The following is a 16785-nucleotide window of genomic DNA, read 5'->3' on the forward strand; positions in this document are numbered from 1 at the left end:
CTGTCCTGCTCCCACGCCAGGCTCCAGCCAGGGCTGACACATTGTGGGTATGCTGGAGGGAAGTTCCCAGGGACGGGATCTGGAAAAGGAAGCGGTGCAGACCAGCATCACCCCCGGGTATTGCTGCTCAGTTCCAAAGCATGTCTACTGGTAGGAGTCATTTCCCATGGCTGGGTTGTACTTGGTGAATGATGGATGATTATTGATTGCTTGGTGGTGTTAATGCTCTGCTCTCAGTGTGCATGTGGAGTGTGGAGCTTTTGGTGCTCTTTGATGTGGCCTGGGACCTGCTGACCTGACATAATGACAGGTAGAGTCTGTGCTGCAATTATCAGAAATGGTGGGAAATGTTTTTAGTAAAGTACTGTAAAGAGAATTATGGCTTCCAGGATGTACCACCTCCAAATCAGATGTAAAAAGCTATAAATATTAATCACCCACTAAGCAGCCAGAGAGAGGCCAGCAGCTCAGTGAGGAGGCTGTGTTAATGGAGCTCAGTGCTGTGGGATTGCTGGGGGCAGAGGCACCTTGCTCTTCTCCAAATGGGAGGTGTCTCTTCTCCCCTCTTCTCTCTTTTCACAGTTTTTAAAGCTTTGTAATCTCTATCAAGTATATTCTTGGCAGCTCAGAGAACAAGCAGTGAGTGCTTCTCTGGAACTGTTTGGGCTATCGTGATGTGGGGGATAATTCTGGATCCTATCATTTTGGGGTGTCTCACCTGGTGCCTCACTAAAGGCAGGCTCTGGGAAGGTGCACATCTAATGTGCTTGTATTAGCACATTAGAAGTTACTGCAGGAAGCAGGGCCTGACCTGACTGAAGCATGTATATCTGAAGACCAGGGTATTCCTCATGCTCCCTTCTTGTCTTGGTCTCTGGCCCATCTGCTGCAGTCATCGCGTGGTGTTGTTATGGGGATACTAGTGACAAGCTCCCATTGCACAGGGAGGACGAGAGCAGGAGGTCTGGGGTGTGCTGGGGCAGGACATGTCTGGGGGTGCTTCCTGCCTGCGCCCACTTCCCTTTCCATGCAAGTGAGTTATTCCCAGCCACTGACATCTCCCTCTGTCTAATGTTTCCTGTGATTTCATAGGAAATTTCTCTTGCAGAGGCAGCTGCTGCCAATTTGTGTAGCCCTTTTCTCTGACCTCAGTTAATTCTTTTTTGTCATTGCTGAGCCATGCTTAAAGTTTTCCATCAGGTTTTCACAATCTGGCCTCTATGATGCCATTTCCTAGTGCTGAGGAGGTCAGGATTGCCCTGCCCAGTAATGTGTAAGAAGCATTTCAATCTATCCTTGCACTAGAAGGGCAGGAACTGGACATCATCAGGACACTGCTTAGTTGTGCTGCCCATCAGCTGCAGTTTCTCCTTGAACACCCTTCAGCTCACGCCGAGTGGTCACAGTGAGCTGAGTGTTCTGGGACCAGTGTCTATAGAAGGTCAAAGCAGTGGTGCAGCACTAGCAGAAGCCTGCTGCCTCCCTTTCTCTCAAGGAATGGGGCTGAGGGGTATTTGTGGGGTGAGAGCACATTTGGCTCAGGCCCATCTTTTCACCAGCTGCCTCCTCTCATCGGGAGGCGGTTGCTCTCACAAAGAGGCTCCTGTGACTGCTGCCCCTGCACAACCGGATTGTGAAGACTTTTGTTAAACTATTTTTTTCTTTCTTTTTCTTCAAACTATTTCCTTGGGACGTTGTCAAGAGCTGACTGCTCTGCTCTGGCTCATGGCTGTGTCTGGTGCAACATGGATTAGGTCAGCTCTTCCTTGTGGGACCAAAGTGGAGGAATGTGGTTTAACTCTGAACCTCCATTTTGCAGCAAAAGCAAATCCTTCCGATAAGAGAAGGGGGAATTTCCCTCTCCCCACAACCACAGCTTGCACACTGTGTCCTGATCTTATGCAAGAGTGGAAGAGTTTGCTTGCCTTGCCTGAGTATTTCATCACCACCATCCCGTGCTGTTATATCATGCTGTTTGGTGACACGCAGCGTCCCCTTCAAGAGCTGGCAAAGATTTGCTTTCTCTTCTGCAGTCCTGGTGTGAGCCACACAAGATGCAATCCTTGGGAACAGAAAACCCAAGCTTGGAGCTGGCACGGCAACTCAAAAACAGCAAATCCCACACCCCCACCCACATTGCTGCAAGAGTCATTTCATGCCCTTCTGCTGCACTGATATCAGGGAATGCATTCCACCTTGACAGACATCTTTCTTTCCACCAGACAGTGCCTTACCAGCTACCAGTGCTCTGTCTTGTTTGCAGACTCCTCTGGATCTGTGTGGAACTGGGAAGCACCATCACAGCCCCGCTCCTCCAGCAACCATCCATCCCTCTGGCATTGCACTGTCTGCATGAGCAGCTCCAACTTGGGCAAAGCTCATCCTGAATGTTCTGCTTCCTGGGAGTACTGCTGAGTATGTACGTTGTCCCTCCCCTAGGATCACCAGCAGCCTGCAGCTCTGATAAATGATTCAATTAGGATGTTATCTTACGGGTTTCCTGTTAATGAAGAAGCTGCCTGGCAGCATGCTGGCTGTTGCTGCAAGCAGCTGGGGAAGGGCTCCTTGCTCTCCCTGGGTACCCACTTTACTGCCTACCCTGTTAATGGGCCACTCAGCCACAGGCAGGCGTGGGAATGTGGAGCCCCAGGAATGTGGCTGCACAGGCAGTTCTGAGTTAATAGGGAAACCAGCGAACTGATAAGATAAGGCAAATTGGTGTGGGGCAATAAATGCAGAACCACAGCTCTGTGCCCTGATGTGCTGTCAGGAGGAGCCCGGAGGTGCTCTGCTGGGATACCCATGCTGTGGTGCTGGCATAGGCAGCAATGTGAGCACCATCCAGCCCAGCCATCACTGCTAGTGAACCAGTGAGAAGTGCCATGCGAGAGTTCAACTTTGTGCCTAACAAAAACACACCAAAGTGCTTTGAGCTGCACCCGCTGTAATTCTTGCTTTTTTTGTGCAGGTTTTGTCTCCAGTACTTTTAAATAGTCTTTTTGTCTATTTGTTTTTGTCCTTTGTTTTCTTTCTCAGTGTGGCTGGCTGCATTGCTGGAAGTGAGGCTGTTTCATGGCCCTGCTCTGTCTTGCTCCACGCGGGTAGTGGTGTTCCTAAGGGCTCTGCAGCTGCATGCTGCTGTTCTGCCCCATTTCTTTCTCCCTCCTGGATCTTGGCTGACTGGAAGAGTTTTCCCTTCTGGGAATGTGATGTGATCTCTGTTATTTGGAGCTTGGATGGAAACGCTGCCTGCTGACATGATTTGTGGGAGTCTCCCCATGCTGACTGCCCGTGTTCCAAATTCCTTGTCTGCTTGGAGTGTGTTTCCCTGCTGGGGCTGAGGAGGAAGGTTTTCTGCAGAGAGCTGCCTGGCCCTCCTGCTGCGTACCTCTCTTTCTGCAGCTCATCTACTGGTGTGTCTGTGCATCCCACCCCAGCACCTGTGGGACTGCTGTGCTTTTACCCATCTTCTGTCCTATTTCCAGGGCTCCTGGGCAAGAGTGGTGGAACAGTGTGTGCTGTAGTCCCTGTCCTGCAAAATCAGCTGAGACGGGATGAGCCAGAAATGGCCCAGGGAGCCTTGAAACACTTAGACCTGCAGCTGGGCTCCTCCAGGACTCCAGCATCACTTCAGCACTGAAGCCAGCTTTTTTTCCATGGCTGTTACAGCTTCTCATTATAGCTTTGTATGCTGCTACAGTGGAAGGACTCTCAGCTCGTGACCCAGAGGCTGGGTTTCTGCAGATGTGTGCTGTTGTATCACTAATGCGAGCTGCCTGCCGTGGTTGGAGGAGGCTCTGAGGCTGTTTTCTTTGGAGTGGGTTTCAAGCTGTTCCTCAGCCACAGGCTGATGTCTAGCAAAACTGATGAACCAGCATGTGCTGCTGCCTTCCATGGAGCTGTGTGATGTGGCAGCCAGGCTGGGTGGGATGGGATGAGGGACACCGACCTGTCTGCTATGCTCCTTCCTCATCATCCTCTTCCTCCTTTGCTGCAGGATCTCGTAGCATCTTTTCCTTCCTTCTTGCAAGGGCAGAGCAAGCAGACTGTGCAGAGCATCGGGGGAGCGCCAGGCTTTGGACAGCCACCACAAGAGGCACTTCATTCAATAAGCAGCAGGAAATGGGGAACTTCTGGGCTGGAGTTCTGGCGTTGTTTGGTGGGATCACGTGGCTGGGAGCAGCTCTGGCCAAAGTCACTGTCCAGGCACGTGTGCATGGGGAAGCTGTGGCCTGCACGTCTGTGCCTTGGAGGCTCCTGGTGTTCAGATCCTCAGCTTGCACTCAGAAATGAGAGGAGGGGAACGCTTCCAGTGACTCAGGGATTGCATTGCTAACAGCAATCAGATGTCAGCGTTGGTGACTTGTTTTGTTTTGCTCATCCTGCGCCAGTCACAAGTTCTGAGGGGCTGTTCCAAACAGGAAGAGCAGGGTTAGGGCAGTCAGACCCCATGGTGGCACAGTGCTGGGGCTCACAGGGTGATGGGGCTGTTGGGACATCCTTTGTTTTGGCTGGTGGAAGAATGGGAGGTGACTGCACGCCCGAGGAGCTGCAAACTCACTAAAATTTATAGTGGAAAGAAGCTGTAGGCACAGCACAGTGTCTGGTTTGGAGATGGTTTGTTTTCATTTTGAAGAGAATATTTGAGAGCGTTTCTTGGTTTTCCTGTTATGTTTGGGGACTTTTGTTTTAATCACAGTGTAGGAAAAATACCTCCTTCCTTCTGCCCCCTCTTCACTAAACCTCAAGAATTTTATCCTGGTGCGTTTGGGATCCAGGAAATAAAATATTCAGTCTTTGCATGTGCCAGAGCTGAGGTGCTGTATGGACAAGGGGGCTCAGTTGCACAATACTTTACACAAGCTTGTGATTCATAGTGGAAGAACCAACAGCCATTAGCTAGGAGCAGACACCCCCTGTAAGCGTGGAAAAGTAGGTGCTGAAGATCAAGATCCAGGAAAACCAGGGAGCCAGGCAGGAGGACCTGCCCTCAGGGTGCTGGAACCCCAGTGCCTGATCTTTGGTGGGCAAGGGGAAGGATTTCCCAATGCTTTGTGCCCAAGCAGCAGGTACAAGGGAGCACAGCTTGTCTGTCTGTCTGCTCAGTGCTGTCCTCCCTCCAGGGCTGCCCACAGATGTCTCTCATGGGGCTGCCATGGAGATTGGATGATTGTCTCCCTGGTTGTTTTGCTTCCTCTTTGCTTTAAATATTAATTGTGCCAAAGGAGAGTAAGTGTATTGGCTTCGTAGATACTTAGGGCAGTTCCTGGGCAGATTGTCTAGATATTTACATAGAGTGCAGAAGGTTGTAAAGGAGAAAACCAACTTTGGATACCCTGGGGACCAGGGTGCAATTCAGGTGATGGGAGACAGTGCTCAGATCTGTGCCCCAGAGAAAGCAAGGGAGAACTTTTGTCTACGTCCCATTCCTTCCAAAGTAGAGAGTAGTGGAACTGCAGAATGGATGGATCAACATAGAACCATAGAATCATTAAGATTGGGAAAGACATCTAAGGCAATCTAACCAAACCACCAGCACATCCCCCCCATGCCCACTCACCCACGTCCTTCAGTGCCATGTCTTCTCATTTCTTGAGCACTTCCAGGAACAGTGATTCAACCACCTCCCTAGGCAGCCCATTCCAATACATTACTATCCCTTTCCTTACATCCAATCTGTTAAGTGCAAAGTCCGATCCAAATGGTGTTTTCCATCATGGCCAAGCAAAGGAAGTGCTGCAGATGTAGATCCTGCTGGGTGTTAAGCTGCAACTGCAGGGTGTTGTGTGCATGCCCTTGAAGCACCAGTGCAAATACCAAATGGACACCAGCAAGAGTGGGAGTTGTCTGTGACCTCCTTTTGCCAACTGAGTGCATTCTCTGTGCAGTTGCATTCGATCGAGACATTATTTGTTCTGTGTTGAGATTCTTTTAAACCAATCTCTGAAAACTGTGTAGCACAAAACATTCTCCAAAGTGCTTCTGGCACTTTGGGTTGTGCATCACTGTATCCTGCCTGATTGCGTTTTCTACAATGTCTCAAGGCACTGTTGGTTTGGAGAACAGCCTCTTAGCCTCCTCATGGGGAGCGAGGCTTTGCATTGTGTGCAGATTACTGACTTTAATCACCTTTCTTGCATTTGTTTTTCTAGATGCAAATGCTGGACAAGTTTCCGATGGAAGGAGGGCAGAAGGACCCCAAGCAAAGGATCATCCCCTTTCTGCCAGGTAGGAGAGTATGCTCCTGCAAAAATCATGCTGGGTTTGGCATGGCTGTGAGTTTTGTCTCAGTACTGTGCCCACTATAACATTTGTGTTTGTTATCACGGTTCGCAGTGGGTGTTAAACCCCTTCCTTCTCTCTCCAGCAAGCATTATTGGGTGACATCAGCCTCTTGCACAGCTTCTGCTCGGAGCAGCCCTGCAGCACTTTGCAGGAGGGGCACAACACAGGACTAAGTGCAGCATGAGGCTCCCCAGGAACTGCTCATTTGCTGTATTTCCTGTCCCCTCTAATTCGAACTGCTGTCCAGAGGGGATGAAATGACAATTGAATTCCACATATTAAATCAAACTGGTTGACAGCCTCAGCTTCCTCCCATGACGTTTTGTGTTGCACAAAGAAAGGGTTTCTATGGCATGACACGTGCCCTACAGCCCAGCCTGCTGCTGAGGATTTGTGTGCCCAAGTAACAGATGCAATGGCCCATTTCAGATGCTGTGGTGGGGGGGATTGCTTGTGGCTGCCCTTTGAGGCTGATGTTATGGGGGGAAAAAAGAGCCCTAATGTGCCATGCAAAAATATCCGAACTGAGGGCACCATGGGAGTCTTTTGTGCACCCATAACTAATGGGTTTGACCACAAAGTTGTCCTTCCCCCTTCCACAAGTAGCTAATGGGCATATTTAGAAATGTCACGGTACCGTAATCACTTCCAGTGACTGTCAGGCTCATTTAATGTAGCCCTTTGTACTGTGTTCTGCCTCCTGGCTTTTCAAGAAACACAAAGGCATTCAGTGAGGTTGAGTTTTTTCAGACTGGCACAGAGAAAATCATTTACACCCCGCTCTGAGTAAGGGAATCTTGTCTGGATTTCCCACAGGGGGATTAGTGATTCTGGCTTGTCCTTGAGCTGTAGCATCAGCAGAGCACACCTGACATTAATACAGAGGAAGAGCCCTTGCTGCACCACTACTCCTGCCAGCAAACTGAACTGCCAAAGGGCATAACTTGGAAAAACTGGACTTAATGTTTGGCTCTGCTGTACTTACAAAGAATCCTCACCAAAATACTACTGGTTTTGGAAGGTAGCATTGGGCTCAGGAGGCCTGATTGGGGTCCTGCTTTTTGCAGCATGCTCATCAATATTTGCTTCTTTTTCTGTGTGTTGAATTTCTTTGTGTTGTTTTCCTCATCTAAGAGGCTGTGATTTCCACTGGAGGAAGAAGGGGGTTGAAGTTGCTGGGAGAATAAAGCCTGCGTGTTGTGTGATAAAGAGGTTGGGGAAGTTAGGATGACCGTGCTCTGTAGGAGCTTGCGTCCCCTTTTTGCAACAGGATTAAGTAATACAGCTTCACTGTTTGGAGTATCGGTGGGTTTTGTTGCTTGCAGTGGAACCAGGACTTCACCTGTCTGTGTAAGGGGTGCTGCCACCTGATTGAGCTCGGTGCACTGCCCTGGGTCTCTGTCCCTGCAGAATGTGGCTCTCATATGCTCACATATGAAGATATTGGAGGCTTTTGATTATGTTCAGCTCCCGAGAGTAACGTAGTTTTCTTCCAGACCCATTTTGTGCAACATTTTTAGCATCTGAATTTCATTATGAGTGGAGATTTGGCTTTGGAGGCTCATTGAAAGTGTGCTGCTGCCTGGGAGATGGTTGTAGGGCAGTGTTAGACACTGTAGCCATTGGAGTTCTCCAGAGCCTCTCCTGTGACTTTGTGCTTTGTGCAGCTCTGGCTTTCCTGGCTAAACCTTCAACCTCCCAAACTCAGGGTCACCCCCAGGACATGAGGAGGTGCCATCTGGGTTCGTTCATCAGGCTGCTTTCCTGGAATGGGAACTCTGTGACTGCTCCATAGTTACGAGATCCAGCCCGGAGGAACTCTGTTTGCTTTGTGTCACTTTGTTTCACTAGAGCTATTGGTTTCGAGGATTTGAAGTGTATCAGAAAACACGTCTGTAAGTGCCAAGTCCTTCAGCCCACTCAGCTCTTTCGAAACAAAGCCATAAAGCTGGGTTCTTTGGAGGGGAGTGGAACCAATTACAGTGTTTGAGGAGTTTGGGGCGAGGATTGTCCATTCTCATATGTGAGCACCAGGCTCCTCCATAGCACAGCTTGGTTGGGTTGAGTTCAGCCTCTGTGCAGCTGCAGCACTGTGCCTGGAAAGCCTCTGCTGCCATATAGGGGAATGTGAAGTGGACTTTTGGCTACTTCTGCTGGCTTTGAGTCACCAGTATAGCCTGCCCAGCGTCGTGTGGTGCTGAGGATGGCCCTCTGAAACAGTGCTGGCTGCACCCAGCCTGTGCATGGGATTGCCTGTGGTCCCTGGGGCAGAGCCAGCAGCTGCTGGGGGGAATGAAGGAATGAAGGCCCCAGGGGATGCTGTGTCTGCCTGCAGGACTTCCCACTAAGGGTTACGTGTTTGCTGGCTGGGGAGATGGTGGGATGGAGACCCCAGGAAAGAATGAACTAAAAAAACATATGAGCTCAGTTGGGCCAGTTGTGTAAGGGCTGCGCCAGATCTTTCAGGAAACAGCTTTTATAAGGAGAGCAGAGCCTTCCAAACACCGTACAGCCCAAGTGGCCTGGAGCTGATCCTGGCCAGCTTGCTTTGTTGGAAACGTGAATCAGGCAAGGAGGGGTTGCCTGAGGCTGAGCTCACTTTGGCTATAAAATTGCTTTTTAGGAAGCTTTAGCTACAGACGATAGCAAACTCCCAAGAGAGAAGGAGAGGAAGGAGGATTTGGAGGGATCATTTTAAAAAGCAGAAGGATGCCTCCTTTCTACTCTCTTCCCAGCCTACTAACCTCCTTGGCACAGGTGTCACTGTTACCCGCATCCTTTAGGGCTTTTCTCCCAGGACAGCTGTGAGGTTTCTAACAGCTCCCCACAAGGCCTTATGAAGGAGACGGATGACATCCCTTGTCCAGCTATGGTCCCTGACTTTCCCAAGTCCTACTGCAAGCTGATCCAGTAGTGCCCTGAAGAGCTTTACTGGTTTAGTGCGGACCAGAATCCTTCTTCCTATACCCGCAGGAGTCTCAGATGCTCCTCCCTCTCTTTTCTGCCATGGATCATCTCTTCAGATCTATTCTTCTGACCATCTCACCCCATTGCTGAGGCTTTGCCAAACAGATGCTAAGTACAGAGCTCCTGGAAATGCCATCTCCCACACCTGCTTCCCCGTCCATCCTCAGAATGGCCCACATCGTTGGCTGCTCCATGGGCTGGGACTAATTATGTGCATATTTGGGGCTGCCTTTTTCTTTCCCTCTTTTTTTTTTTTTTTTTTTTTTTTCTTCGAAGTGAGTTTGGAACCTGTGCCAGGGAAAATCTGGATGTGATTTGAAAGGTGCAGAGATGTGAATTCTTTCCGAAGCAATGGGGCCGGTGGAGTCCTACAGGGCAAAGCAAAAAGGCACTGATGTTTTTCCAGTCTCCAAATCTCTGGCTTCTTTCATGGCTGTGATCAGCAGGGTGAAGGCTTTAAGGTTCCCTGCCCCTCCAGCTTGCTTGAGATCCAGTAACAGCCTCTGGCTCAAAAAGACCCTCAACTATTTTGCTATGAAATTCTTCTGCATCCTTTTCTTCTGCTCTTTGCTCCTGCCCCCTTTGCCTGGAGAATTCCCGTGGATGGGAGTAGTTAGCACAGCCCTCCTTCCCTACCTGTTTGCTTGGAGGGATGGATCCCTCTCGTGAGCTGCCTGCTCTGTCTCATACCATGTGGAGACTCACATCCTTATCAGCCCCTTCCCCAGCTCAGCTCTGACACTGTGCAGTCCCCAATGAATCAGTGCTGCGTTTCTCATCACCCTTCTCCTGCGCTCCTGCAGCGCCCTTTGCTCTCAGTCCATCAGATAAGGCAGCTTTGATTATCCACAAAGAGTTGGGTTGTTGTTTTTTTTTCCAATCCTGGGAGAGCAGAAACTTTCTGTGAGCGGACAGTGTGTCACATTGCTAAGCCATGTTGTGGGAATGCGTGAGGCTCACAGGGATGCACTGGATGGAATTACTGCCTATCCATTGTGTTAGGTGAATTCCTGACAATGTGTGATGTGCCTCTGGCCAGGGAGGGTGGAAATGAGTGGCAGCGCTGGAGGGCAGGAATGTCCTTGCAGAAAGGGGGAAGAAAGGAGCAGCACATCTACACAGAGCTCTGTAACCAGGGAGCATCATGTCCCAGGAGGCTGTGAGCTGTGCTCACTGAGGGAGTCTGAAAACAGCGTCAAGGCTCTCAATGGTTTTCCAGCCTTCCCTCCCAGCCAGGCAAAGAACAATATTGGCTCCCTCCTGTCTGCCGAGAGCTTAGGGAAGGGAAGGAAGAAATGGAAGCACTGGAACAGAGCTGATCAGATTGTATCAGCAGGTCCAAACAGGAGAGAGAAAAGGTCAGGCACAGCAAGGGGAAAGAGCAGGAGGAGTGCCTGCAGCTGGCATCAGGTACCCTGGGTTGTTCTCCCTTATGGTGAATCCCCTGCCCAGGGCTGCCCCTCACTGGGGTGTTTGTGGGGACTGAAATGGAGGTCCCTCATTTGTCCCAGCTGCTTCTGTGTTATGCACAAAGCACCCAGTGGGTGCTGGAAAACCTCGCGTAGAAAGCTGAGTACTTTCAGTGTCTTTATGGTGAAGTTTGATTTTGTCTTTGATGGCTTGTTGATGTAAATATTTACGGTGTCTTCCTTCTAATCTAATCCTTCTTGCTTCAGAGCAGTCCTATAATAGTAACCCATTCTGCACTGCTCACTCCTCCCCAGCAGATGCAAGGAGCCAGTAAGTGTGTGAATGTGGTATCAGGTGTAGATGGAGACATAGGCAGGGAACGTTCTCCCACCCCTGCACTGCAAATCAGTGAAAAGAGACTTCATTTGATTTGATTTCCAAGGGGTTGCTTATATTTCAGCTTTCTTTACAGTATGATTCCCTCAAACTGTAAAGGATGTGTTGTGCTAGTCAGGTTTCTTTAGTCAGAATACTAATTAAGAATAATAATGCTGCCAGGTTACTCTTAAAGAACATATGCTTTCAAGACACCAAACTTCTGCTGTGAAGCAAATACATATCAAGGAAGGCAGGTGTGATGCTTCAGAGCAGCTACGGTGATAGTGAGATAATGTGGCACTTCACAAATGTATTCACTGGGATAAAATGAGGTGAAGAAAAACACTTCCTAAATTGCCGACTTGCTCGACATATTCCCAGGTGATAAAAATCTGCTCGCAGCTTTCTGTGCATGAAGGGCATTGTGTTCTACTGCACTTCCTTGTGCAGTGACCTTTCTTGTGCAAACGAATCATTGCTCTGTTTGTGCATGCATTAACACTGTATGCAGGTAAATAGGTAAATGGAATCAGTTCTAAGTGCTGGAGATGAGGCAGGAGTGAGGAGGTGGAGACTGCAGCAGCCGTCAGATAGATGTGCAGAACTGCCTTCCTTCGTGTTGTCCCATTTGTACTTGTCGTGCTGGGGCTGAGGGCAGGAACTGTAGCAAAGAGGGATGCAAACAGACACGAATAATGCCTTGCACTTCTCTTGCACTGTATGGTCTTCAGCTACATGAAAGGCCCCGGTGGCAGCACTCTTATTCCCATTATGAGGGTAGGGTCTGTAGGAATGCCCAGGAAAACGCCGCATCTCATTGACCCAGGAGGGAAGCAATTTCCTGCTCTCTCTTGCTTTTCAAGTAAAGGATTTAGACAGCTGTATTTGGCAGCACTGGAGGGCCTATAATTATGTTAATTAGGCATTTTGATGGGAAAACAGCTTTCTGTTAGAAAATAAACTTCATTGTTGAAGAATACTAGATCTAGAGCCAGTCAAGCAACGAGCTGGGTTTCCTGCTGTTTCAGATGCTCTGTGCCTGGGCTAATTTAAGATCACTTCAGTTGTTGTGATGTATTTATTCCCTCATAACTATATTCTTTTTATTATTATTCACTAACATCTGTTTGCTAAACATTTAAATATCCCCACACCCAGCGTGTTATTTGAGACATTTATAACATGCACACCCAGCAGTGATTCTGGCAGACCTCAGAACTAAACAGCCATTCTTTACAATTGGCAACAAAACTATTCCAATCAGTTCATCTTTTTAGAAACCATCAGTCATTCAAATAGAGGTACGTGCAGCAAATACACCATGACTGCGGATGACAAAACAGTTGAGCATTTCTGATGGAAAATCATTGCTATCAAGGGAAGGAGCTTTGGCCTGGTTGTGGCTCCTTTCCCTCCCAGTCTTTCCAGACAATTTCTGTTCCCAGACTATTCACCCTTCTAAAAGACAGATCGAATAGAGGGGGATTTTTATTTTCCACTGTATCACAAAGACTGCCAGACTTGGCTGTGGCGGGCTGCAAGATGGAATGCATTTCAGACGAGAGTATTTCCCACTATGAATGTCTCAGCCTTTTGCTGTCAGTGGAACATAAATGAGGAGCAATGCTGGTATGAGCAGTCTGACCCTTTGCGTTTCACTTCAGGGCAAGCATGGAGTTAGTACTGAGTGTGATTGCTGTGTGCTCCCTTTGAGAGCCCAGTCTTGAAGGCATTCTGCATTAAGTGAACCTAATAGGAGATTTGGCTTCTCCATAATGTTCTGATTCATGCTCTGTGCAGGCTGAAATTGGGTTGTTTTAGTTCTTCTATGCTTCAAAAATGTGTTGGCAGGCTGCACAAGTCATGTACACTGGAGTCAGGCAGTAGTGGAAGGTATTAAAGCTTTGATAGGCATGGGACCATTTTAACCCATCCTTGTTCACAGGCAGCTTGGTAGCATCCAGCCCTGGTTCCAGTGCTGCCACAGCTCCTGGGATTGCTTGCTGGAGGGGCTGAGGGAAGCCACAGCACAGGGAAGGGCCTGGTGACTTTTTGGAGTGTTTTCCCATTTTGTGATGTTGTGCTGTTGTTTAGCTGGTGGTATCTCCTTGATAAAAGAAGGGGCTGCATGGACAGACACATCCGTTATACGCAGTGGGTTTGGTGGTGGGATCAGACACTCCTGTAGGGACAAAAAGGGACATAGGTAGAGGAGATGTCAGAAGGAGCTTGTGGGAACTTTATTATTGCCTTCCAAATCTCCATTTTTTCATGTTATTCTATTGCAAAAGTGCCAGTGTATGTTCATGGAGCGCTGAAAGTCTGAAATCCTACCATGTACCAGTGCTTTTGATCACAGGGTCTCTGTGTGTATCTGTTTCACTGTCCGCTGATGGCTTTTGTCTCATTAAAAGCCAGAGAAGCTGTTCTCTGTGGGAGCAGCTTGAAGCACTTAGAGCTCATTAGACTTCAAAGGAAACAGGGCCATACCACAGGCAAGAGGGGAAGAAGTGGAGTGGCAAGAGGATCCCATTAATGGAGAACAAAAATAAACCCCAGACAGGAAGGAAAATCCTATAGGTCTGACTCAGGGCTGCAGTCCCGACACTGCGGCTTCAAGGACCGATTTGACACTGGAGCTACACAGGGAGAACCCCCTGGCTTGGCAGCTGCCCACACTGGAGCCAAGTGCTGTGAGTGAACCCAGAGCCTGTGGCCAGCAGTGGGGGATGGATGTCCCTGTTGCAGGGGTGTCCACCTCTCTGTCTGGCTGGAGTTTGTCAGTGGACTTGTCTACAGACACTTGTGCATGCCAACAGGCAGTATGGTATCAGGCATATGCTCCTCCTTCATTGCCACACTGGTGAGAGGGAGATGAGGATGCGCTTTGCTGCTAATTGGTTCCCCTTCTCTACTTAAACACGCTTACCATTTTAAGTATATTTTGTTCTAATATGGGATTTAATGCACAGGAGGGAACGTGCTGTAGGTGTGGTGCTTTTTGTGAGATGCACAAGCAAAATGTCCTGATGCAGTGATTCAGTAGAGGCTGCCCCCAGGCCTTGCACTGACCTTCTCTTTCTGCTTGTCTCTCCCATTTCAGGGAAGATCCTCTTCCGCAGGAGTCACATCCGTGATGTTGCAGTCAAACGCCTGATACCTATTGATGAGTACTGCAAGGTAAGGGAGGATTTCTAGCATCCACCAAAGATGAAGACACTTGTTTTCAGTGTGCTGTGGGGTTACAAGTGAAAAGCATGGAGAGCCAGGACAGCAGATAACAACAGAGTGATGGAGATAGGGTGCAAGGTGAGCTTAGACCTGTGAGATCCAAACAGCCATGACACCAGGAAGCTGATGGTGCATATCACTGGTTGGCTCCAGCCCCCTGTCATCTGAGTCATTAAAATCCACCAGCTCCACACAGACACACAGCAGTAAATTCAATTTTTGAGAAGTGAAGGTCCCTAAGTGAAAAGATGCTGCAGCTGTCTGTTTCAGAATGATGCCATTAATGGTATAAAATATAATGAATCCATTTGACTTAACAACTGGAACATAATGGCTGATGTTATATGACCCACTTAGAGAGCTGCTCTCTCCTCCTCACATTAATGCATTGCCAAGTAAAAAATGCATACCGAGCCTGGCCTTCTAGTTGCTGCTTTTAACCATAAAGCTGCTGCTGAGCTCAAAGATGGTCATGGGACCAAATTGCTGCAGAGCTGTGGGATGAGCAAAGGGTCAGTTTGAGCAGAGACAGCTTCTCCAGGGCACATTGTGCTGCAGAACTTGGACCTGCAGTCCCAGTGTGCTCTCCCTGCTCTGGTTATTGTTGCAGGGGCACATCAATGTGTTGGTGAAGAGCAGAAATGCAGAATCTCCCCTGGCCTGCTGAGTTGAGGGCTAAGCAGATCTGTTGTGAACTGCATAGGGAAGATTTTGCTTTCTTGCTGTCCCCTGGTAGAGAAATGGGGTATGTTCAGTCTCTGGGAGAGCCCTGGAAAATGGATTCAGGTGCAGTGAGGTGTATTTGTCTTCAATAAATGACAAAATTGACTTGCTGTGATTCCAACACAAAGCCATCATGGGTTAGACATCATGCTAGTCATGACCTTCTTGTGTTTGTGGCCACAGCTGCGGTAGTCCATTGGCCAGTTGCATCCTGACGTCTTGAAAAATGAGCTGTGTGTCTTGCCTTCTGTCCTCCCATCGTAAGATGTTTTCTGTTATCATCCCCTGCTATCACAGGGTGTGGAGCCTTCTCCACATTGCAGAACTGGGGGAAATTTGGCACGGGAAGGTGTCTCAATCACGGGACACTTGGTGCTGGGGAGTGGCACCCCCATGGGAATGGCATCTGTGCAGATCCTGTGCTTCTAATAGCCTTTTTCTGCACACAAAAGCCATGGAGTGAGAGATTTTCTCTCTCCTGTCTCTCTCACATGATCTTGTTTGCAGCAGGGCTGTGATTAGTGGTCTGACTGTCTGCTGTGCTGGCAGTGAGTGACAGTATACTGAATGGCTGGAAGGCTTTTGGGGGCCAGCAATTAGGTCAGGATGGAGCCACATCTGATCTGTGCAGTAACCCCAGGGTTTTGCAGATGTGGCTTTGTCTCTAATACAGATTCAGTTGGCCCTCACTCCTTCTGTGACACTGCTGTGACAGCACATGGAGGGTGAAACGTCTGCTTTGGGATGAGCACTGCAGCCCTGCTCCATGATTTCAGATCTGCAGCTGTGTGTCTATTTCCCTTTTTACAGTCACCATTACTGGTGGCTCTGTTCCTTCCTGTGAGCACAGTGCCCCATGGAGCTGTAACCCGCTCCCTGTGCTCCAAGGCTCTTTGCTCAGGTGGCAGTGCTTCACATCACCAGTGTCTGTTTCACCCACAGGCTCTGATCCAGCTGCCTCCCTACATCTCCCAGTGTGAGGAGGTTCTGCAGTTTTTTGAGACTCGACCTGATGACTTGACTCCCCCCAAAGAGTAAGTTGGTTGGGTGGCTGCTGCCACCGGGGTGGTGATGAAACACAAATTGCCTTCAGCTTGCCAGCATCCAGGAGTCCAACATCCCTTTAGAGATCCTCCCAGGAGTCACAGATGTGGGATTTGGATGCTTTCTTGGGGAGGGAACAGGGGCTGTGCAGCACAGGTGGACACCCTCACCTGCTTAGCCAACTCCTGGTGTACCATCCCCAGCTGTAAACTGGATGCATCGCTCTGGGACCCCATCAAGTGTTGATGTCCCCCCTTCCAGCCAGGCACAGCGCTGCTTTCTGCTTCTAGAATGCTGGTTTCAGAAGCATGGTCAGACTGAAAAGCCTCATTTCACATGGCAATGCCCAGGCTGGGACTACTAATATCCTCTGCCTCATTCAAGGGTTCTAACATGCCCTCAGCCATGTTTGTGAGCTCCGTCCGTAATCACTGCTGACTTTTTCCATGCAAAACAGAGAATGTTTGCAAGGAATCTCGCGTGCCTTACGCAACTCTGTGTGGTTATAAGTCTTGTGACTATGAGCTGCTTTGGCCAGGAGCCACCCATCTCTTAGTAATCACAAGCAGCATAAATCTGAGCAGCTGCTTCCATCTCCTGCTATGCAGCTCTCTCTGTATGCTGCTTGTGACATAGCGCGTAGCTCTACTGAAGGTTGAGCAATGGAGGAGGCTTGATTAATTGTGCAAGGATAAGGCAGTAAATTGATTTGACATCATTCTGTATTGAGAAGGTGTGGAGATAGAT

The 16785-nt window shown here is 49.0% G+C and overlaps 1 protein-coding gene across 6 annotated transcripts in view; it reads left to right on the forward strand.

Annotated features, from left to right (window-relative positions):
• Positions 1 to 16785, forward strand: part of SH3PXD2B (SH3 and PX domains 2B) — a 60285-nt gene that overhangs the window by 21790 nt on the left and 21710 nt on the right. For all 6 annotated transcript variants that reach the window (XR_001558238.2, XM_015876205.2, XM_015876207.2 and 3 more), the window contains exons 3-5: positions 6153 to 6228; positions 14144 to 14220; positions 15937 to 16028. Coding sequence is in view for 5 of the 6 variants with exons in the window: in XM_015876205.2 (XP_015731691.1) it covers positions 6153 to 6228; positions 14144 to 14220; positions 15937 to 16028 (245 nt within the window). In the remaining variant the exon portion in view is untranslated. The remainder of the gene's footprint in view (positions 1 to 6152; positions 6229 to 14143; positions 14221 to 15936; positions 16029 to 16785) is intronic.

Source organism: Coturnix japonica, chromosome 13, assembly GCF_001577835.2.
Source record: "Coturnix japonica isolate 7356 chromosome 13, Coturnix japonica 2.1, whole genome shotgun sequence".
Classification (NCBI taxonomy): Eukaryota; Metazoa; Chordata; class Aves; order Galliformes; family Phasianidae; genus Coturnix; species Coturnix japonica.